The 24,475-nt window shown below is 37.1% G+C and overlaps 1 protein-coding gene across 4 annotated transcripts in view; it reads left to right on the top strand.

Moving 5' to 3' along the window:
* LOC128871832 (PH and SEC7 domain-containing protein) overlaps positions 1-24,475 on the top strand; it is a 113,435-nt gene that overhangs the window by 62,195 nt on the left and 26,765 nt on the right. For all 4 annotated transcript variants that reach the window (XM_054113929.1, XM_054113928.1, XM_054113927.1 and 1 more), the window contains 4 exons: positions 10,341-10,407; positions 18,098-18,151; positions 18,225-19,054; positions 19,128-20,456. In XM_054113929.1, the coding sequence (XP_053969904.1) occupies positions 10,341-10,407; positions 18,098-18,151; positions 18,225-19,054; positions 19,128-20,456 (2,280 nt within the window). The remainder of the gene's footprint in view (positions 1-10,340; positions 10,408-18,097; positions 18,152-18,224; positions 19,055-19,127; positions 20,457-24,475) is intronic.

Raw genomic sequence — 24,475 nt, 5'->3', positions numbered from 1 at the left:
TTGTTCGAGTTTCTCCAACACAAAACTTCATAGCCAATTCGTGCGCTCAACGAGGTGTGGTTTAAAGCTTCTAAAGAAAAGGATAAGTTTTCATTTTGTTTTTGTAGATATTGGTGATTTTTTATTTACGATTATATGTAGGTTTGCGAGGCTTGCAGCATATTTTAGCGTTTCACATTTTACCGGCTTCACTAGCTTAGACATTTTTAATAGTTTCTTTCTAAATTCTCTTCATTCGCTGTCACTGCCCCAATTGATTAGTTGAGAGACATAAAAACTGTAAACAGTATGATTAGGAATTGGATTATGGTAACTTTTCGTGCACGGTCACTTTTATAATGATAATGAAAGATATTATATTTCTTTTAATTATTTAATATTGTGGTCCAATTTTCATAGCACTATGATGCCTTTTTTGTTTTATAGTAAATACTCTGAGGTACATTGTGTGTTTTACAGTTATATACATACATACATATATAGTACATATGCATATTGGCGCGTACATTATTTGTTGGGTGTTGGATTGAGCTCCTCTTCCAATTCGTGGTGTTCGCCTTGATTTGACAAATAAAAAATGCGTGGAACAGAATAGTCCAGAAGAGACGTCCGGGTCTTGAAAAGAGTTTATCACAGCTATATGACTCTGTTAAGGGGTTATACGCAGTTATGAAGCAAATAATATAAAAGACGGGTTGTCAAAGATTTATCCTGAAGAAACTTCAGAATATTTTAATTTGAAAATTTTTGGCGGTTATAAAAGCATCCTTCAAGAACGTAACACAATTTTTTATTTATGAAAATGTTGATTATAGAGCGCGCTGCAGGCGATTTCTGGAACCTCCTTTAAAAAAAGACGATTTACGGTGTACATCGTAACTCAGGATTGGATTATCTGAAATCAAAAAACCAAACAAATTTTGTTAATATATTAGATTATCTAGTAATTAATCGTTCGGCTAATCAAAATAGTGAATTTTCACAAAATGGCAGCTTTTAAAAGAAATGATTTCGATTTTTACGTTAAAATTTGGCCGTAAATTGATTATAAAATGGAAAATAAGTATCAGATTTACAAAAGGAACGATTAATTACTTTTTTTCCCCCCCCCGGGCCCCCGTATTTATATGAATTAGACATTATTGGAAAGGGCCCGCATTTGCAATTTTCCCCCGGGGCCCGGATATGCTCTCTACGGCCCTGTCTGTGTTGGTTTCCAATTAAACGGAAAAAATCAACGATGACAAGCATCAGAACGTAGCTTGTGCAATGCAGGATTATTTTTGCTGGTAAAATAAGTTTAGTTTAAAAAAACTTTGCCCCATAAGTTTATGTTGAATTCTAATTTTTCCCTCATTTAGTTCGGAAAACTACTCTTATTTAACTCAAATTAAAAAATGTGTGAAAATAATACAACATTAAGAATCAGTTGACTTTTGCTCGGTATGAACACCTTTTGCCTTGACTATGGCCTTGAGACGGTCCAGAAACGAATCGCAAGCTGCCCGAATGTGACTTACAGGTATTTTGGCCCACTCGCTGACAACGACTTATTTCAGCGCCTCGAGGCTGGTGAATCTTTTAGTTCGGACCTTACTCTCCAAAATGGCCTAAAGAGAATAATTCATCGGATTCGCGTCTGGTGAATTTGAGAGAAATTGTGCGGGCGTTATGAAGTTCGGAACGTTGTTTCTAAGCCATTCTTAGTTTAATTTAATTAATATTTCGCTTTTACCTTGATGCCAGGCTCGATGAAAAGGATTGGAGAGCACCCTTCTGCGGTTACAGCGGCCCAAACCATTACCTGTGGCGGGTGCCATCTCCTGGTGGCCAATCCATGAATCAAATTCTCGTATGAACGGTCGGTCAATTAAACTCTATCGTTTTGGGAGTTTACGAATTGCTCAATTTGAAAATTTTTCTCGTCAGAAAACACAATGTTTGGAAATTTACCACTTTTTTTATATTTTTTTTGTCTTTTCACTCTTCTGGTTTGATAAAAAATGGCTGTATTTACCCCTGGTTGGTCAGGTACACCTGTCAGAGGCAATCACTGGTCACTGCTCTAACTCCTGGGAGCACACTTGCACACTTTTTATCACTACCGTGGGCCTTTTTCCCAAAATTATCGTCACTTTTGTAGGAGCACTTGCAGAACACGTCTTTCACTGTTAACGAAGCGCTGTCCACACTGTGGAAGGAATGTGGTCTTTAACATAAGAGTGCTACAATCGTAACCACCATTGTATATGTAGAGTGTTGAACAAAACATTTGCGGCTGGAGCACATCCTTAGACATGTTTTCTCTTACAATGCCATCTTTTATTTCTTATTGTATGGTTTGGGCACTATATAGTGGTAAAACCATTCGTATTTATTTCCGTTCTTTAACTGTATTTTATTTATTTTGATTAATACATAACTTGTTCGCAAACGTTTTTTAACTAAAGATTTAGAAATTGTGATGAAGTTCGCATTGTCGCTATTCTCACCTCGTCATGGTCGGGGAGCGGAACGTCAGTTCCGTCGTCAACGATTTGGGTATCGGGATCTTCACATTTTCTGTGACATGCGCAGCTGTCGAGAAGTGTTCCCTCCATAATTTAAATGTGCTCTGGATGTCAATCACCAGATCGACGTCTTTGTTCTTACTAGAAAATGCCCCGGTTTTAAAACCTTCTGTAAGGCGCCGAACTTTCTGATAGAATTTTCGAGCTTTGTTCCTATTGGCCATCATCTCAAGCTCCTCGCACTCACGTATTTCGATCTCTCGTTTCTTCTTTCGAATAATACGTCTCTCTTCCTTTTTTAGCTCTCAGTAGCTATCTCACATGGCTCGCGTTGCGCCCGATCGCAACGTGGCTCTATAGGCAGCATCTTTTTTTTTCTGCGGCAACATGACATTCTTCGTCGTACCAAATGTTTTCTTGGGCTCGCCGGAATCCGATTTCTTCTTCGGCGGCGGTACATAGAAAACGAGAAATGTTGCTCCACTGCTCGTGCATGCCGGATTGTTGAGCAGTACTCTCTGAGAGCAGCAGTGAGACTCGAGTCGCCTCTGCAAGGCTCTCATCATGACCGTCTTAACGTTGGCACAGAAGCGTGGACGATGATAATATCCGATGAAGCTTCACTTGGAGTGTTTGAGAGAAAGATTCTGCGGAAGATTTTTGGACCTTTGCACGTTGGCGACGGCGAATATCGCAGGCGATGGAACGACGAGCTGTATGAGCTTTACGACGATATAGACATATATATATATGTATATATAATTGGCGCGTACACCCTTTTTGGGAGTTTGGCCGAGCTCCTCCTCCTATTTGTGGCGTGCGTCTTGATGTTGTTCCACAAATGGAGGAACCTACAGTTTCAATCCGACTCCGAACGGCAGATATTTTTTTAGGAGGACGTTTGTTATTGATGATTTTATTAACAGCACTTCTCAAATATTTAACAATCTTTCCTTAAAATTTAACATTCGTAAGCCAAAAATTTCACGAATTATAATACGGCCTTCACAATAGTATAGCGAGGGCTCCGACGAAAAAAAGATACGTTCCCGCTACAGTTGGTTCTACTTAACCGGAACGACCCGGATTTATATCCGGCCAAGGCCTTTCACTTCAGCAGCATTCCTCGTATATGCATAGGGAATGTTGATGCTGCTACGACAATAAAAAAAGATTCGCAAAAACTGCTAATTCGATAGAGACGTGAAAAATATGCGTTTAAATGTGCTCCACAATTTCTAAAGAGCTTAGATTGAATATCTTCTCAAGAATTGTTACACAGAATATGTGCGAAGCATACAGCGGCGGTCCTAATGAAGTGCGTCCAAAGAAATAAAGCGGACTTAAAGCATTGAAATGTTAAGTTTTCCTTTTATCTTTAAGTCGGTTTGTTTCGTTGAATATAGTCGTCTGAAATTTAACCAAAAAGTCACAGACTGTTAACGCTGTGCAGCATTCCCAGTATTCCGCCTCTCTATAAGAAGTTCGGAGATATGAAGCCGAAAAGAGATGCTATGTAAAAATAATATATGTATGCTGGAAGAACGCCATAACTCAAAAAATCGAGAGAAATGGCTTCAAAGCTTGTGAGATACCATTTTTATACATTGAGATACCGTGGTCAATTCTGTATCTAAAAAAGTCGTAGATTATGACATTCTTGCAGCAAATGAGCGATATTATTTATAAAAAAACATACATTTGGAACACCCTGTATTGTTGTTGCAGTTTCTTTTACGTTATTTGTTCTCGTTTGTGCGCTAAAAATCTCATTTTTCGAAGTTACTGCCTTTGTTTTTTTTGTTTTTGTTTTTGAAATTTAGTTTGATTTTTTTCCATGCCTATACAGCATTACAGGCATGGTAAACGGATATGCAAAAAATATGTCGTGATTTGCACAGAATATCTCAAGTATGTAAAAGTTTATACTTTGCTGCCTTTGGGTTATGATGCGATCTTCAATAACTTTTGTTTATAACAACAGCTTATTTTGCGTCTGTTTTGTCGGACAAATTTATTTCCCTGTGAGAGTCGACGAACTCTCTATTTGTGGTTGTTTTGCTGTAGCAGCATAAACATTCCCTCTACATGTGCTGGAATGACAGTCCTTGGCCGGGTCGTTCCGGTAACGTAGAACCGACTGTCGTGGGAAAGACCTCTCCCTCTCTCCTCGTGATCGGTGCAGCAAGATTTGCATGGTGTTCGCCAAACAAGACTTCAACATAATCACGGCCGTTGTCGTTAGCCAAGGGTGATAGATTACAAGGTTTGGCCATACGAAGAAGAATTGTGAGAGTAACTTCGGCTGCCACCTCATAGGGGACTCGCAGCAGAATTGTGCCCGCTCATTTCACCTTTATTCTTACGCTCTTCTAATTAGTCGCTGCTCATAAGTAATGGTTGCCTTGATATTTTCTTAAAACAATCTCAGACCTGCCGGGAACTAACCACTGTCACATCCTTTGTTACGTCAGCAAATCAGCCGACTCCTTCAAAATCGCTGAGAGCCTGTTAACGGTCTGATGTTGGCCACAGCTTCTAAATCCTTTACACTGTGCCTGACATTACTCATTTTGTTTTCATTTCATTCGTCTCCCTGTCAAATCCCCTATGGCGTAACAACCAAAGTTAGTCTCACATTTCTTTCATTTATTCCTATTTTGTAGGTCGCGGATTCGCCTTTCGTTGTAAAAGTTTTTAGTGTGCAATTTTCAATTCACCATCAAAAAGTTATAAAACAATTAAAAACAAAAAAGAAAAAAACTTTGTTGCACTGTAGAAAACTTACCTAATAAAGAGGTGCAAATACAATTTTAGTGCGCTAATAGCTACAGAGTAAAAAGTCGATAGACAAAAAACAGAAAGACGAGACTTTTGTGCGACATTCATGCATACATGTGTACGTATAAGAACATACATTTTGAACTAATTTCGAGTTTCACGTAAATTCAATCGTAACCAAAATGCCGAATTCAAGTGCATTCCTATAAGAAATAGTGAAAAAAATTTAATTTTGTTCTTTGAATAATTGATACGGAATAAATCGAGGCAGTGCAAAAATTGAGAAAGTAAACAGAGAATCAAGAAACAAATACATAAATATTATTATTGGGTGTTTGGCCGAGCTCCTCCTCCTATTTGTGGTGTGCGTCTTGATATTGCTCCACAAATGGAGGGACGTACAGTTTCAGATATTTTTTATAAGGAGCTTTTTCATGGCAGAAATACACTCGGCAGTTTTCCATTGCCTGCCGAAGGGCGACCGCTATTCGATTTTTCTTTTCTTCATTTTGGTCTTTCACTAAGATTCGAACCTACGTTCTCTCTGAATTCCGAATAGTAGTCACGCACCAACCCATGCGACTACGGCGGCCAAAATATTTATATATGAATGCGAATCTTTGAAGTAAACATTGGCACTGTGCTTGACGGCACTCACGTATGTGTGAGTATGTACGAGTGTGAATATGTATGTATGTTCATTTGCTCTCTACTATGCGAGACTATACCAAACAGGGAAATTATTCTAAATTAGAGTACTAGCTATAAAATCGGTGATTTTTTGCCTCCATCTTCTATATCTGACTTTAGTGCGCTGCACGGCATCTTTTTCACCGTATCAGAGTGAGTTTTGACGCCAGAAGGACTCCAATTGGCAATCTAACATTAGAAAGAAGTGGGAGAAGGCTGTGGAGATACCGAAGCTTCTGAGCTCAAGCGCTCAAGACAGTTTTGAAGCATATTTCCTCAACAATAAGAGTGATAAAGTGAGGTATACTGTTTTTTTATACGCAGTATAATTTTTGTTTTAGGCACAGAGTACAAATGTTCAACTCTTATTCTGTCTTTCAGCATAGCTGTGATATATAGTATGTAGTATGGGAGTTGCGGTGCTGGTTTAGAGGGAGCGAGCGCGAAGCAAATTATATACATACTAGGTTGTTCAATAAGTTTTGCGGTTCGATAAGAAAACACAGTTTTATGGTTTAAAATGTACTTTATTATTCCGTGAAGTCTCCCTGAACATCAATACACTTGTCCCAACGAAATTCTAGTTTATGAACTCCATCCCTGGAGTGAGAATCTGGAAGGGCTACAAAATACGCTCCACAGCTGTTATAACCTCATCATCTGATGAAAAGCGCTTTCACGCATGATTTTTTTGGCCTTGAAACAGATGGGAGTCGCTAGCGGCCAAATCTCGTGAACACGGTGGATGCTCCAATAATTCGAACTTGAATTCGTGGATTTTAGCCATTAGTCTTGATGAAAAAGATTTTTTTCTTTTGCAAATTGAGTATTTTTTCTATAATTTTTGGTGTTGTTGCTGTATTTGGACGTCCTTGACGTGGATCGTCTTCAAGGCTTGTACGACAACGTTTAAATTCAGCAACCCATTGTACTAATTGATGGCGAAAAGTTCTCATACACGTTCAACATTCGTTCATAAATTTCCCTTGCTTTTAAACAAAGAATGAATAGACAGATTAAAATGAAACTTCACATACGTTCATATGAAGTGTGTACCAACATAACAAAAAAATGTAGGCTACTAGCAATTCCCTCTTATCGAAGGGCAAAACTTATTGAACAACCTGGTACTCGTATTTACAATATAATGCTATACTCTGATAGTCAAGCAGCAAAAATGACTCAAAAGCCTATATACAGACTAAATGAGTTCAGTAGCTATAATACTGTGTAACTTATGTGATCAGCCGGACACACTGATTTCGAGGAGAAGGAAAAGGTAGCTGCATTAACAAAAGCAGAATTGGCGCTTAAATCAACTCGTACTCAACCCGTAGTTGAGGCTGTTGGCCTAATCAAAAATGAAATGAGCACATCCAAGCGCTTTAATCTCATGCGGCTTATTGACTTTTTGTTACGTCGAGCTCCAGGGTCTTTGGAAAAACTAATGCTTTGAGTTTACAGTGGCGTTAGGGGAGGTTGTCAACTTCATTCCTACCAGAATAATCTTCGACAACCTTAAGCTCTTTCCGAAAACCAAAAGCGCTTAACATAACTAAACTGTAGTCTATTGTTACCTATTGTTTTCAATCAAAACGAATGGAATTAGAAAATAAATAAACCATAATCAACATTTTTGAACCATATACAAAAGAATATGGGTACAGAAATAGGGAGTTTTCTAAAAAAAAAAATTAAAAAAATATTTGAAGCGAACAAAGAGGCTTGGGTTCTGTGAAAGCCAAAAGACATGTTCAAAGACTGCCAGTATTATTAGGTTTTTTAGAAACCGGCATATGATCAACATTCCGCGAGGATCTCCAATACCGTTTTTCAGGCTTTCCATCCAATTTTGGCTGAATGTTGTATATCTGATTCAAACGAGATAATTTACATACATACGTTTCTTTCATGGATATTGATTATAGTTATAGATTTTTTAGTTTTGCTATTTAAGTATCTCGCTTGTTTCTTGATAAATGGAGCGCATCTTTGCCATTGTTGTGAAGTGCCTATCATAACCTGCTACAATTAAAATAGCATATTTTTTCGTTTAATTTTTTATATTCCTCTCAAGCACTATTGTCATATTCTGGTTTAAGTTAGACAGCGAAAACAATAAACGCTTGAACGAAAATCGATAGAAGCTGATGCTTACAAGCAAATTTTAGTTTCTGCGAAGAGGCGAAAAGTCGTCAATAACAATTCATCCTTCTTTTGATTCGTATTTTTATAGGACGCACGGTTTTTTGTTTGTGAATGGCAGTTAGTAACAAAACTTTTTGCTTCACAAACTTTCTTCCAAGTATATTTTCCATAAAAGTATGTCAAAACTAATTTACAGGGATTGTCTCATTGATTTGATGTATGTATGCATGTGTATGTACATATTTAGATATATTTTTTCGCCTAATCATTAAATACTCCACAATTGCGCATACATGCATACACTATGGAGCAAAAGTGAGCACAAAAAAGATATTTAAAAAGATTCAACAGAAATTTTAATACCGCTTTTAAGTTTTTAGCATTATTTATTTTTTATATTACTATACTTAGGTGTAGGAACTTGATTACATTATACTTATAAACTTAACATTATATTCTATATTATTAATTAATAAAATCCAAAAAAGGACATGTGTTCAGTTTTGCACTCGCTTCGAAATTCAAATTTAAATATACATAGTTAAAATTTTAATAACTCGTTATTCCTCCTTTTGCCTTTATTGTTGCACTCACACGTTTCGGCATGCTTGCTATTATGTTTTGACACGTTTCTACCGGTATTTCTTCCCAACTTATTTGAACTCTTTCCCACAGCTCATGAATGCTATTTGGGACCTCATCAACCTAACCGTCGTTTCACTATAGACCACAAGTTTTCTATAGGATTGAGGTCAGGGCTTTGAGATGGCCACTCAATGGTCTCGTAATTCTGGGTTTTTAGAAAATTTCGGGCTTGGGGTCATTGTCCTGTTGGAAAATTACTTCATTCTCTGGAAATTCCATTTGACCCAAAGCTACCGGCATATTTTCGTACAGAATTTGATGATACACCTCTTTCGTCATGATTCCTCTAATAAGCTCTAACGGTCCTACTCCGAAATAGGAAAAACATCCCCAGACCATCAGTGATCCGCCACCATGTTTAACCGTTTCTATTACCTGATGACTATGGGTGGCTCTTCCTGTGTCAGACCAAAAATATCGTATGCCATCTGAGTTAATCCGATTAATTTTGCATTCATCAGACCATATCACTCGTTTCCAGTCTTCTATAGTCCAATGCTGATGAGCTAAGGCAAATGACATTCGAGCCTTTCTGTTTTTGACAGTAAGTTTGGGCTTTTTGGCGGCAAAACATCCAACTTTTTTTAGTGCCCGACGCGCGGTCCAAGCAGTAGCCTTACTTCCTATGCTTTCAGCAGCTTTTTTTGGTGTTTTGGTTTTTCCAGCCATTAAACTTCTGGCCATGTGCCTTGCATCTTAGTCAGATAGGATACGAAGGCGGCCATTTTTTGCACTTGGCCCTTTCAAATTTTTATTTTTTTTAATTTTCATCACCATAGCTTGAGATATCCTTAGCTCAGAAGCAATTTGTCTCGTTGATTTGCCTTCAAAAATTAATTCTCCAGCTTTTACCACTTTTTCATTATTAATTTTTCGCATTTTTCACAAAATATAAATTTTACTCACAAAATGCAACTTAACGAATGAAAACCACAACGCAACAGAAAAATAAAGGAACTTACGAATACAAATCTATCGAAATAAATAAACTTGTTATTGGAAAATAACGGTTAATTTCCAAATCATAAGGGGATATAGAGTGAGGGCAAAAGTGATTACATATTGGTCTTAAATGCTCGCTGCTTGCAAATTCTCCTGTTATGCTATAATTGTTGTTTTTGTTTCCTAGTATTTTGTAACACACTAATTCCAAAAAAGGTGGTACCAGTTTTAATAAAAAAGAATGCATAGCGCTGAAATTGATTATAATACAGCTGAATTGTAATTTTGTGATCACTTTTGCTCCATAGTGTACATATGTACACATTTTTTAAAATTCTTCTGTTAACTTTGGAATACGTTGCTTTTGATTTGTGGTGGGTGGAGAGGGTTTCATATTGGCGGCTAGAAAATTATGTTATAAAAATATATTCGATTTTACCAAAGGATTTTTATTATGTTTTTTTTAATTGTGGATTAAGGTACTAAATTTTTGGGACAAAAAATTGTTTAAAGTAGTTCATACGCTTTAAAAAGCCTTTCTAAGTATATTCATATGTATGTAGATATATTTTAATCTACGATGAAAGAATTTCTTTGTATTAAATTTCCTTTTTTTAATTTTAGGTCGAAGCTGGTGATATTATTTTAAAGGTAAACGGCACTGACGTTCATCGATATACAACGAAAGAAGGTGAGTGTTATATTTTATTGTATTAAATTATTGAATTAAACAATTTTTTTTTTTTTATTTACATTTTTTTTAATTCATTTATTTAAATTATATGTATCTTATTTATCTTAACATATTGTACAGTGCCTTATCGATAATTGTGACTAACAAAAACCCGAACCAATCGCAGTAATCAGGGTTAGTTTTTCGCATGTAAATAAATGAAAATGTGTAATTGAAACTACATTAATTTGCGACCTTGTAGAATTTATACTTAAAATTCATAAAATTGTAGTTTAGCAATATGCGGCACTGCATTTTTCTTTAGATCCAGTTTAATATAATTTCGTTTGGTTGAATTACACGTTTTTATAATTTTTAATCCTATTTTACGTAAATACTTTATTTTAACTTTATATTATTATTTTATAAATTTTTATTTATTCTTATTCTTTTTTATATATAAAAATTAATGTTTGTCTGTATGTCCTCGATGAACTCACAAACTACTGGACCGATTATTATAAAAATTGGTATATATACGTGTTTTTCCACGGAGAAGGTTTGTAGAATATGGTCATTGCTGTCACGCGCCACCAGGTGGCGCTGCAGAGTAGCAACTTCTGCCCCGTTCAACCGATTTTTTCGAAATAAACAAAATCAATAAAATGGTTTAGAATGAATTGAATATTTGTGTAATAATTTTTTTTTTAAGTTATTTTTCTTAAATTTATTTTAGTTGTTGGCGTAGCAAAGCGGGCCGAGTACAGCTAGATTTAAATATTTTTAATTTAATGGTGTTAACAATAATGTGTATTGTGTCTTAATAATAATAATAATTTTTTATCTTCAGTGTGCCCAATGGCCGATACTTTAATTTAAAAGATCTTTTAGTTTATTGCCTTGTAATGTATATCAATTATTTTTTTTTTTTCTTAGTATTTTTTTTTTTAATGTTTGTATTTTATTTATATATGATTTTTATTCTAACATTTTATTGCTATATTTTGTTTCCCACCCTTTCTCTAAGTTGTACGTCTAAAATTCGCTCAAGTGTTTTGAGGTTAAGGACTATACTGTCTATATGATCGCTAATGGTTTGGTTTTTATCAATATTTGTATATTCCGCATTGCTTGGAAGTGTGTGTTCTTAAGAACAGCCTAAGGGCTCAGCAGGCAAATTTATCCATTTAGCGTTTTAATTTTTAATAAATGATAGCCATCAGTGGTCTTTGGCTATGAGTGTACTTATCTGGGCGGAATATTTAAATGTATCAATTTTAATGCAGAAGACCATTCCCGCCGCCTTTGTGTATTCTCCGAGACAATCTTTATAAGGTTCGCAGTATTTATGTTTGTGACAAATGTTATATAACGCTCTCGTCATCTCTGATATTTTTCACATCTTCGGACCACAAGGGCGGTGTTGTTTTTTTTTTTGCTGTAAGAGATTTGGCACGAGACCTTGAAAGCAGAGTTCATAGCATTCTTGAAGACTCTGACCTTGTCGTCCAGATTCGACGGTGAATTTATCGAGTTAGTGGGTATGCGACGTAGTTTGGATACGCTTAATTGAGCGACATTCGGTTCTTTTAGAGTTTATATAGGGCGCTGGATCTTCAAACTTAAGATCCAATCCAAATATGATCCAGTTGTGGTTTGAAAATAACTTCTGACTGCCTAGGCAATGCCTGAGATCTCCTCTCACTTGCATTACTGCTACAACAACAACAGGCTCCTCTCACCCCTTGTACTCGTCGGAAAGACGGAACTCGAAAAGGCAAAAGTTAGACTGCTAAATTAAAAATTTAAATGACTTAATTTCATTTATTTTCATTTTTTTCATTCCACAATAAGATAAGAAAAAGAGACTATATGTAGCTTTTGTTATATTTTGTTAAGGGGGGAAGCTGGTCTAGAGCGCAAAAAATGGGCATATTTTATGAATTTATTTTGACTCAACAAAGGAATCAATCGAAAATCTGTGAAATAGGTTTAATAATATAGCTTTCATGGTACAAATACAAAATTTTTCGTCTGAATTAATTTCAAAATGGCCGCTGTCCAGCAGTTCTCCTAAGGCGCCTTTTTTTCTAGTGGGTCCATTGCCGAAGACGTAAACTCCTTAATTTTTGTCCTGGATCAAAAAATAAAATTTTTTTAGTTTCTATATAACAACAGAAAGAGACGTACGTAGGATTTTTTCGATATTTTGTTTTTTCGCGAAATGGTGCACGTTTGAACAAAAAGTTACAATTTTCACTATAAAGAACGACATAAAATTGTTGATTAAAAAAAAACTATGTAATATAAATAAAAAATCCTACGTACGTCTCCGGAGAAAGGTATTTCGAATGTATTGTCAAAATTTCGTAAGAATCGGTAAAGATTTGTTCGAGTTATGTCTTCGGCCAGTTTAAAAAAAGTGATTTCGAGAAAAACGCGTTTAAAGTTGTAAGTAGCGTTCGGGGCATACCTGCGAGGCACTGCCGTCGAATGAAAAATTTGGGCATTTAGACATTTTTGCTGGCATCCCTCATTTGGTATATTATTTCTAAGACCCTAAAGCACCTTTTAAGACAAAAAAAAATGTTTCGATTTTTTTTAAATTCTAGACCAGCTTCCCCCCTTAAGGTGTTAATATATTTTATTATCTTTGGCTAAATGTAAGTTAGTGCAGGTTATAAATATTTATTTTTATCATGTGCTTGTTAAAATTTTTAAAGTTCAATTGATTGTTCATAGTGTTTATATTTTTCTAAATAAAATTTTGTTAACAAAACATCGTAACTTATTTTAATCTTATGATATATTGATCAGTTGTGATCGTGAAGAAGTTTTCCACAAAAAAAACCTTTCACACTTGATAAAAACGGTAAATTATCACTAGATAGGCGTATCAAATATAGCAATTGCCTATTCTTTAAGAAAATTATCTCGAATTGAAATTAATTACTAAACATTTGACAGAGAAATTTTAGCAAAATACAGTTGAATTAAACATTTAAAAAATTTTCTTAAACGCAGAACCTTTACTGTATACACTGGCCATAAAGGAGAGTGCAATATAGTTAGTTTAACTTATTTTATATAATTTGTTAAAATCACCCACTTCTATTACATTTTGTTCTACAAACTACATTTTAATTTTTTAGTTGTGTATGTATTTATATATCTTCTTATTCTGTATATTATAATTTTCTTTGATTTACCTATATATTTGTTTGTTGTAATATTATATAATCTATTATTATATTGTTATTATTATTATTATGTTCAGTTGAACTTTATAAATAAATTATAAAAGTAGGTTTAAAGCTAGCAAGGGGACATCGTCCTATTATGCTTTAATTTATGTTTAAATAAATTTTTGCTGCTTTCGATTCACCAACACTTAGGTTGTAGTGAAAAAAAAAGTATGTAATAACATTAATTTTCAAAGCATTGCCTCTAAAGCCTATTCAAGACACCATCACTTTTTTGTGTGAAATTAGTTTTTATTGATTTCAAAAACAAAATTCTTCAAAAACGATTACAATTTTAACATATATTCACTTTAGCTCGATATGACCACCTTTTGCCTTGACTATAGCCTTCAAGCGGTTAAAAAATGAGTTGCATGCTGCACGAATGTGATCTGGAGGTATTTTGGCCCATTCTCGTATAATCGCTTTTGTCAGCGCATCTACACGGGCATATTTTTTAGTCCCCACCTTGCAAAATGGACCAGATGGAATAGTCCATCGGATTTGCGTCTGGCGCATTCGAAAGCCATTGTGTGGACAAAATGAAGAGTGGAACATGATTTTTTAATCACTTTTGGTTCACACGAGCTTTATGAGACGGTGCCGAGTCCTGTTGGAACGTCCAACAGGCTCAAATTCTCGTATGAGCGTTCGGTCAAGTAAACACGATCGTTTTGAGTGTTTATGAACTGTTCAATTGGGAAATTTTTTTCATCAGAAAACACAATGTTAGGAAATTCGCCACGTTCGTGCAAGCGCAACAACTCCTTTGCTCTTTCGCACCGAACTTTTTTTTTGCTGGGGTGAAAGTTCGTGTGCTTTTTGGAACTTGTAAGCCATGACCTTGAGCTCATTTTTCAATATGTGTCGAATGCTGTCTTGCGATATTTTCGGTTCTTTGGGCATTTTTCTTCCATTTCGACGTGAATTTCGTTCAAATCGAGCCTTCACTTTCCGAACCATTTCTGGCGTTGTTGCGGGTTTTTTTGGTCCATCTCCATAGCGTTTTGCAATGCTACCAGTATCATTGTAACGTTTTATAGTGCGATACGCAAACATTTTATTCACTTTGATGTGACTGAGCTCACGAACAATGACTGGAAAAAAATTCAACAAAACTGAGACGCAAATGCTTTTGATGACTTATAAACAATATATTGAACTGTCATTAGAACAATTTTGCCGTTAATGTCATGAGCTGTTTTACAGATACAAGCAGTGTGAAGTTGGTAACACTTCATATCGTTCACCCTGTATCACTACTACTCATATCGCTCGTGAGCTAAATGGCTATAAACAAAGACGTTTGATAATTGCTAAATTGTTGTCACTTTCACCTACAAATTTTTCGCTTGGCGAGTATAGGAGTGGTGAATCGAAAGCGGCGTTTATTACATTGAATTGTATATGAATTTTCTTCGTGTTCCATGTTTCGTTTTATTTAATTTTTTGATACATCAGTTTTTATTTTTTTATCTATGTCGTTACTTGTTATGCAATATGCTGAAATTTTTTTTATTTTAGTATTTGAAATTTTTTTATTATAAATAAAATATATATTTCGCAAAATTTATTCTATGAGAATTTATAATATTATATTCTTAAAAATATTATATTTAGTTTAATAAACGAACATGTCATACCAAGGGTTATTCAAAAGACGCGCCTAGATGTTGTTTTAAAATAAAAATTTAGGTTCTTTCAGGTTTCACTATTTTTATTGAAAGTACGGCTCTTGGCAATTATATGTGAAAAATTCTTCTTCTTGATTGGCACTATAATTACTTAAGCGGTTTTGATCGAGCTTAAAAAAGCCCGCCTGTCGTTTCTTTCTCGTGCTAACCGGTGCCAATTGGACACCCCAAGTGAAGCCAAGTTCTTCTCAACCTCCTTTTTGCAGCGTAGAGGTACCGTATCGAATACTTTCAGAGTCGGAGCGTTTGTATACATTCGGACGGCATGACCCAACTAACAAAACCGCTGGAATATGTCTATGTCGTCGAAAGCTCATACAACTCATTGTTCCATCGCCTGCGATACTCGCTGCCGCTAACATGCAAAGGTCCAAAAATCTTCCCCAGAATCTTTTTTACAAACACTCCAAGGGATGCCTCATCGGATATTGTCATCGTCCAAGCTTCTGCGCCATACGATAGGACGAGTATGGTGAGAGACTTATAAAATGTTAGTTTTGTTCGTCGAGAGAGGACTCTACTACTTAGTTGCGTACTTAATCCAAAGAAGCACTTATTGGCCGAGAGATTCTACGTTTGATCCTAAGGCTGACAGTGGTATCAGTGTTAATGCTGGTTCTTAAATAAACGAAGTCTCTTAAAACCTCGAAATCATAACTGTCAACAATGGCGTGGGTGCCGATACGTCAGTGCGCCAACCGTTTGATTGATGGCAGGAGGTGCTTAATTTTGTCCTCCTTCACCACCAGACTCATTCGCTTTGCTTCTTTATCTATACAGTTTGGAAAAAGCAGAACTAATATCGCGGTTGTTAAGGCCGATAATTTCAAAATCATCGGCATACGCTAACAATTGTACGCCCTTAGAGAAAATTGTGCCTGAATGATTAAGTATTTTGCAGTATCAGGTTAAAGAAGTCACACGACAGCGAGTCACCCTGTCTGAAACCTCGTTTAGTATCAAACGGCTTGGAGAGGTCCTTCCCAATTCTGACGGCGTTACTGGTATTGAGCAACGCCATTTTGCATAGCCGTATTAGTTTTGCAAGGATAACAAATTCATACATCTCGTCATATAGGCAACTTCTGTTCATCGTTTCTTCTTTCATGGATCTTTTCTAAGACTTTACGTATTATGAATATCTGGTCGATTGTAGATTTTCCAGGTCTAGCCACACTGATAAGGTCCAATCGGTTGGTAGTATACTCGCTAGATCCTTACACGCGATATGTAGAAGACTAATCCCGCGTTTTATATAAGCAGGGACATAGTTTAGTGTATTTAGTCGATCAGCCCATGTCCGTTACGGGATGTTTCGTTGTGTAAGCTGAATTTTCCGACCGTGGGACCAACATTTTTCTCCTCGCCCACCCTCTTCAATACTAAGTAGCCAAGCACGATTTTTATGTCGGGGCGAGGCAGCGCCCGTAGAAGCAATCTTTGGCTCCATCGTATTTCTCTTTCTTAGGGGCATGGGCGCAAATGAGCGAAATGTCGAAAAATTTCGCTTTGATGCCGATTATTGCCAGACGCTCGTCCACCGGAGTGAACAAAAGTAAGTACTAGACGACGAAGCCTCTCTCACTATAAATTTGTGATCCTTTACAGACGTAGCAAGGTCCAATGTTCTTCTTGCCTTGCCCCGTCCATTGCATCTCTTGAATATCAGCCTTTGCTTCTACGAGGATATCAACCAGCCGGTCAGAGGCATCTTCCTCATTAAGGGACCGGACATTCCAGCTGTGCGCCCCCAAATCTTAGCCTTAGTTCGTTTGCAGGGGTCATCATCAGAGAAGGGCGTTCTCATCCGAGGCCACTCTCAAGTGACTGGCAATCAATTACTTTCCCTACTTGCGTGGACTTCTACACCTGGAACCATCCTCCGTATGAAAAATTACATCATTTAAAAGTTCACTATGAGTTTGTCTATATCTTTACTTTTCAAGAAATCCTACATAAAGTAGTCTAGTGGAGCTAGATTGCATAATCTACTATTTATGTTACCATTACGTGAAATTAATCAACCGGAAAACTTAGGTAATAATGCGCTGATTTTCCGTGTTGTGTGTTTTGTGGCACCATCCAAATCAAAATCATCTATGTCTATTTCTTCAAACTCAGGCCAGAAAAATCTTGAATGAGCTGTCTATAGCGATGTCCATTGACAGTAACAGCTCTTTCATTTTCATCTTCGAAGAAAAACGGGCCCATTATTCCTCCAGCCTAAAAACCACACCCTGTTTGGTGTACATTTTAGTGGATGTAATGATTTTTCCCCGTAGCCGAATGGGTTGGTGCGTGACTACCATCCGGAATTCACAGAGAGAACGTTAGTTCGAATCTCGGTGAAACACCAAAATTAAAAAAAACACATTTTTCTAATAGCGGTCACCCTCGGCAGGCAATGCCAAACCTCCGAGTGTATTTCTGCCATGAAAAAGCTCCTCATAAAAATATATCTTGTTCAAATAACCAATTGACGAAGTTTCTGTGGTGATAATGATCTGTTAGGTTCAATTCTTATCTTAATATCCATGGTTAAAATTGTACATCTGCCTACTCGGAAATGCCAAAGATGCCATAAAAAGGTATCGTCTAGGAATTATTCACTACTGACATCTAGGCGTCACTTTTCTAAGACCATTTATTTTGTTATTTTTAATCGTTCTTTTTTTATCATTCTTTTTAATTTACTTTTATGTTTCTTTCCGTGTTCTAATTTTGCTGTTGCATTTATCGAACAATTCCCTTCATCCTAACAACTTCCAACAGTTTTGAAGTGCTTACGTCTATCCGATGACTCGGTCACATTGGAATTGCGTCGAGGTAAGCTTTTTTCCCCATTCTCTCTATTTCTTTCGAAATTTAATTCTTAATCAATCTTGATTAACTTCTACAGATCCCAAATTGAAGGCACGTCTCAAAGAACAGCTGGCTAATACAAAAAATCCCCATTACGAAGACATCGAACCATCTCCGCACATTTACGATTACAAAGTATCGAGTTGTCGATCACCAACTACACATCATCGCTCTTTATCGCTACAGGACTCTTATGAACCGTCACATAATAGCAACTCAAATTCATCATCTTCGCCTGCGATACGCTACCCTAAATCTCCCACACACTTGCCACACCGCCAGGGTTCGCTGCCAACGCCTGGGGCTAGCCAACAACAACAGGGCAATCACAGTCGCAGTTCTTCCGCTTCGTCAGCTCAGCTACAATTTGGTGATATAAATGCTTCAGCAACGACTACTGGTGGTGGTGGAGGCGCGGGTGGAGCTACTTGCACATCCCCCACATGTCGTCCATCGCGCATTCCAACTGCTTTGAAAGCACCACAGAAGCCACCCGTACAACATTCGCCACAGCATAAGCGACCACGGCCATCACAAATTCCTACGAAGGCTGGCACGGTGGGTTCGGCCACCACTAACGGTAACACACCTACAAGCGGCCACGTAACGACAGCGTCAGCAACAGGTGTTTGCGTGGGTGGAAGTAATAGTGCGCATTTACAGCATTCGAACAGTTATAGCGGCGGCAGCACACGTTTTTCACAAGCAACACAACAACAAAGCGAACGTGACGCTGAGCCTAATTCGGCGCCACCGCAGCCAGCGAAGGCGCCACGTTTTGAAGCGTACATGATGACTGGTGAACTGATATTAAATTTATCGAGGACATCACAAAGTAGTAATCTACTGCCAGGGCACGCAAAGAAGGTTCGTTAATGCTTATTGCAGTATCTCATTTGCAATGGGTTTAATAATTTTGTTTTTGCTCCCTTTCCTACAGATTGACAGTTTGCGTGACTCACCACAACGTGCTGTCGTGGCTGCGCGCGCCAACGGTACCCTAGCGCCTCGCGCCTCTGGTGAATCATCGCCCACATCATCCTCTTCGGTGGATTCACCCACCCATACGGGAAGTTCTGAGTCGGCACACCACCAGAAAGACCGCGGCAGAAGACGTCACCAACAACCGCATCATCATTTACTACAACAACAGTTGGATAGCATTAACAATAGTTACAATAACAGTAACAGTGGTGGGGGCGTCGGAGGTGGTGTGGGCGTGACAGGTGATGATCCGCGCAAAGACGACACACTGTTGTTGTGCGAAGAGCTAGAGCGTGACGACGAGGAAACAGGCGGCGAAAATAATCGCAGGCAACGATATCAACAACATAAACAGTATTCAGTGCGTCGACATCAATACAGTCACCAACAGCAACACAGCAGTTACGAACACGACGAAGTCGCCGACATCGAGGAAAACGAGGAGGATCAAACCCACTACGACATCACAAACATCGAAACATACAATAGTGGCGGAATTGGTGCCGGGGACGTGTGCGGAGATGATGACGCAAGCGATCGGCAGTGCCTGGTGACGCATTATGGCGACGACGATGACGAGGACGGTGACGGCGAAGGTGAGGACTTCGATGCTGAAGGCGAAGATGGCTGTGCTGCAGAGCACGAAGACGAAGATTACTCTTCGAATTCGCTCACATCGGCATCGGCGAAGCAACGGTTGCGCGCCCTCAAACATAAAGCCGCTGCTGCGCATTACAAACACGCTCAAAGTGTGGTGCGCGCTAGTGGAGGCGGCGGCGCCTACGATTCGGTCGATTGTGCGCGCCAACACTACCACCACCACCACCATCAACCCCATCACCAACAGCAACAACATCATCGGCAACAGCAACGCGGTTCAGGTGGCTCGACTTCCTCATCGGCGACGGTGAAAAGCGACGGCATGGCCGGCATAAACACCTCACCCGATGAAACTTCTTTCTCAGTGCCCACCTCACCGATTTCGCTGTCCACCCCATTGATTGATAAGGATACAGCAAACTCAGTACCCACCAGTCCAGAGCCATCGAGTCTGGGCGCAGTGGGCGGTGGTGGCACCGCCGGCCATGATGGTGTGGTGCGGCGACACAATGGTGTCGTGCGTACATGCGATTCGGCTGGTTTTCGTACTAGCAAATCCGAGGATCATTTGCAACAAGTACAGCGTGAAGGCATGGCTGCCGTAATACCGATCGACATTGACGAGGATGTGAATAGTTCACTGAATACGTTGCTGGATACAAGACAAGACTCTGAAGACTCGCAGGTAAGTCATGGGTGTAAAGGAAGGGAGTTGTGATCAAAATTAGTTGAATAATGGTAGAGTTGTTAGATTGGACGTTTATAAGAATCAGTCTCCTAGAGTGAAAATTAGGAAGGATTAAAATTAAAATAGGTGAAACAAGACGCCATTTCTATGTGCCTAGCATTGGATGTCTAAAGATGCATTTGAGAAAATTGTATGGAATTATTAAAAAATGTGGGATACTTTTAAACTGGTCTTATGAAGTCTTGATCCAAAAAATTATTGTTATTGTACAAAAAAGTGTATTGCATTCTTATAATTGAAGAGGTTGTATCTTTAAGACTAAAATAAAAAATAGATTTTAAGTATATATACAATATCGAATATTTTGCCAATTGATTTCATACGAATCTATTTAATCTTAATTACTGTTTCAAGTTAGCTTGAAAATGTGATTTTCTTATTTTTGTTTCGTTATTAAAAATTCATAGCAATTTTGTTTTATTCAAATGGTTGTTGAAAAAAAAAAAATTTTTTAGACAATTTTTGTATTGTTGTCCCTATGATTGATTGTATGTGTTGCATTGTTTTGGCGGAATTTTTGCTTGCAAAATTATGCTAATTGAAATTTTTGTTTGAGAAGCTGTAACAAATTGTGCCTAAAGGGAACTCAAAAAATATTTAATTTATTTAAAGTGTCGTTACTTTTTACAATTAGCACAACTTTATTTACATCAAAAATGGCTTGTTAGTGGAAATACTTCTTGTTGCTTTATTTCAATTTACACATTTTAAACTTTGTAGTCTGAAGCTAGATCTTCTATATACAATAAAAATACTTTGGTACTAAAAATCACACAAAAATATGCAAATGTACAACATACACCAGATTGTACTGTTTTTTTTTACTCAAGCGGCCGAAAACTGTTTTTAGGTAACTTTTGACGCTGATTATGAAATCGTATACGATTTTCTAACAAGTAAAGTTTCTTGGATAAATTAATTATTATTATTTATTTTTTTTCTTTTTGACGAACACAGTTTACTAGTTCAAAAAGTGTCAAGAATCAAATCGGCGTCCATTGTAATTTTCTGTGTTTATTCCATAAACATATAAAATATTTCCTAGAATTACTTGTATCTTCGTATAGTAATTCAAGTACTCTCTCGAACTAAAGGGGGGCGCAATATGGTCGTTATCAGCCAATATACATAAGTGTCTAGTGTGTAGATGAAGATATTATTTGTCCGACTTTTGCTAGATTAAGGTTGCACATTTTTGAATAAGAGTGCTGTGAAAGTACAAATTATCTTATCTAACCCTCGATCAATATTGTCAGGTTCATTAAGGAGTCAATTAAGTTTGAAGAGAAGTAATTAAACAAAATCTCCTATCCTATGTCTGAAGTATAATGGACAAATATGCCTTTTTTCCATTAACGTAACGTACTTCACACGAAATTTTTAATATTTTGGTTTATTACGAATTCGGCAAGTTGTTAATTGTTGTAAACCCAAAATCAAGAGCATCAAAAAGTTTTAAGCTTGTACTCTTAAAAATCTACATATTCAACATTGAATGAATATCACAGATCCAACTTGAAAAGCAAAACTAATATATATATTATAGAATTTATCTACAACATATTTTAAACTTACTCCACCATATAAGCAATTACTCCAGAAGACTGAGGTTCGAACTGTGGTGGGCATAACAATTAAAAAATTAAAAGTATTTTCTTTTAAAAGCTTTTAAAAGTTTTTTAAGTACAAAACTATATTATTATTAATGACTATTTCACCACCAGTTGCTTTGAATCCCGGCTTCGATGCCCACTGTCAATATAAAAAGTTTTTTCTAATAGTGGCTGTCACTAGGCTGACGATAGTTTGTATTGTACTGAAAAAGTTTTTCATTGAGAATCATTTGCCTCTCCGAGTCGACATAAAATGTGTCCTCTATTTGTAATACAACATTTATTGAAAACCCTGCCGTAACTGAGTGGGATTTTCCGTGTTTACAAATGATATGGCAAGTTTTTTCTAATAGCGGTCGCCCCTCGGCAGCCAATGACACAGTTTCGAGAGAGTATTTACCTTGAGTAAGTTTCTCATTAAAAATCAACTATCAGTAGGAGGTGCTAACAAACCGCAGAACTCACCACAAATGGGAGAAAACGCTTGGCCAGATATATAACAAAAAGAATGTTTGCGTACTATGTAGTGATCACGTATGTATTGATATGTATTGTCAGCGTCAAAAGAAAATCGGCTCCACGTATTGACAGATTTTGACCATTTATTTATTTACAGCCTGCGGAAATAATTTAGCACTTCACCATTTTGACGAATTTTGACTATTTATCGATATATTTTTTAGATAAAATTATCTTTTATAAAAATATAGTTCATTATACATTAAAGACCATATTAAGCCTAGTTTTAAACTTGGTATGAGATATATAAAAATTCGTTAAATGTTCACCAAAATTCAGAATTTTTAATCAGAAATTAGAAACTACATAAATTGGGTTGGCAGTATCATAGCCCATGAAATTTTGGTATAATAAAAAGTAAGATGAAAGTGGCTCAAAATTCTCGTTGATTTTTGATAATTTTTTTATACCGACGGTATTGCGCATTTTCTTCATCCACGATTTTTTTAATATGGAGAAACATTTTCCCGTCACGGAAAACATTTATAAAAAATAAACGGTATGTTCTAGCCACTTTACATTTATATACTTTTTTGTTAGACAAAGTGTGCTAATATTTTATAAAAGAATAAGGAATGTTAAAAAAAAATAGTCAAGACAGGTAAAAGTATCGAGGTTCTATATTTTTTTGCGGACTGTATATGTATGTTTATGCTACAGTAAAAACCATATAACACAAAGCCCCAAACTTTGACACATTTTGATCAAAATCTTAAACTTCCTAGTAAGGATTTCAACAAAATTATACTGGATATGCAGTTGCTCAAAATTCAAAATGCCAAAAATGTTTTTATTTATTATGTGGAAGAAAATGCGCAACACCCTAGGAAAAAAATGTTTCGAAAGTTTTTACACACGTGAAACCTGCACTTTGTTATACCGGGTGCGCTCAGGAAGTGTAACGAATTAAAAAGGCCATAAATTTAGTTCGGAAAATTACTTTTATTCAATTCAAATTAAAAAATGTGTGAAAATAATACAACATTAAGAATCAATTTACTTTTGCTCGGTATGAACACCTTTTGCCTTGACTATGGCCTTGAGACGGTCCAGAAACGAATCGCAAGCTGCCCCATATGTGACTTACAGGTATTTTGGCCCTCTCGCTGACAACGACTTATTTCAGCGCCTCGAGGCTGGTGAATCTTTTAGTTCGGACCTTACTCTCCAAAATGGCCATCGAATGCGCGTCTGGTGAATTTGAGAGACATTGTGCGGGCGTTATGAAGTTTGGAACGTTGTTTCTAAGCCATTCTTACTTTACTCGAGCTTTGTGAGACGGTGCCGAATCCTGTTCAAACGTCCATGGTCTGCCACCGAAATGTTTGTCTGCCCACGGCTTCAAAGCAACCTCCATAATAGTATACTTTCCCGATAATATTTCGCTTTTACCTTGATGCCAGGCTCAATGAAAACGATTGGAGAGCACCCATCTGCGGTTACAGCGGCCCAAACCATTACCTGTGGCGGTTGCTGTCTTCTGGTGGCCAATCCATGAATCAAATTCTCGTATGAATGGTCGGACAAATAAACCCTATCGTTTGGGAGTTTACGAATTGCTCAATTGGAAAAATTTTCTCGTCAGAAAACACAATGTTTGGAAATTGACCGCTTTCGGCCTTGTTGCTACTTTGGTGTGAGATCATGCGCCTTTTGGATCTTGTAAGGCTTGTCTTAGAGATCATTTTTCAGTATGCGGCGGATGTTACGGTCAGATATTTTCAGTTCTCTCGCCATTTGATTGTCACTTCACCGGGGATTTCGCTCAAGTCGCCTCTTCACTTTTGGAACCGTTTCACGTGACGTTGCAGTCTTTTCACGATC

This window comes from Anastrepha ludens, chromosome 2 (assembly GCF_028408465.1).
Source record: "Anastrepha ludens isolate Willacy chromosome 2, idAnaLude1.1, whole genome shotgun sequence".
In the NCBI taxonomy this organism is placed as follows: Eukaryota; Metazoa; Arthropoda; class Insecta; order Diptera; family Tephritidae; genus Anastrepha; species Anastrepha ludens.
The sequence above is the reverse complement of the archived record's forward strand: the minus strand, read 5'-3'. Positions and strand labels throughout refer to the sequence as shown.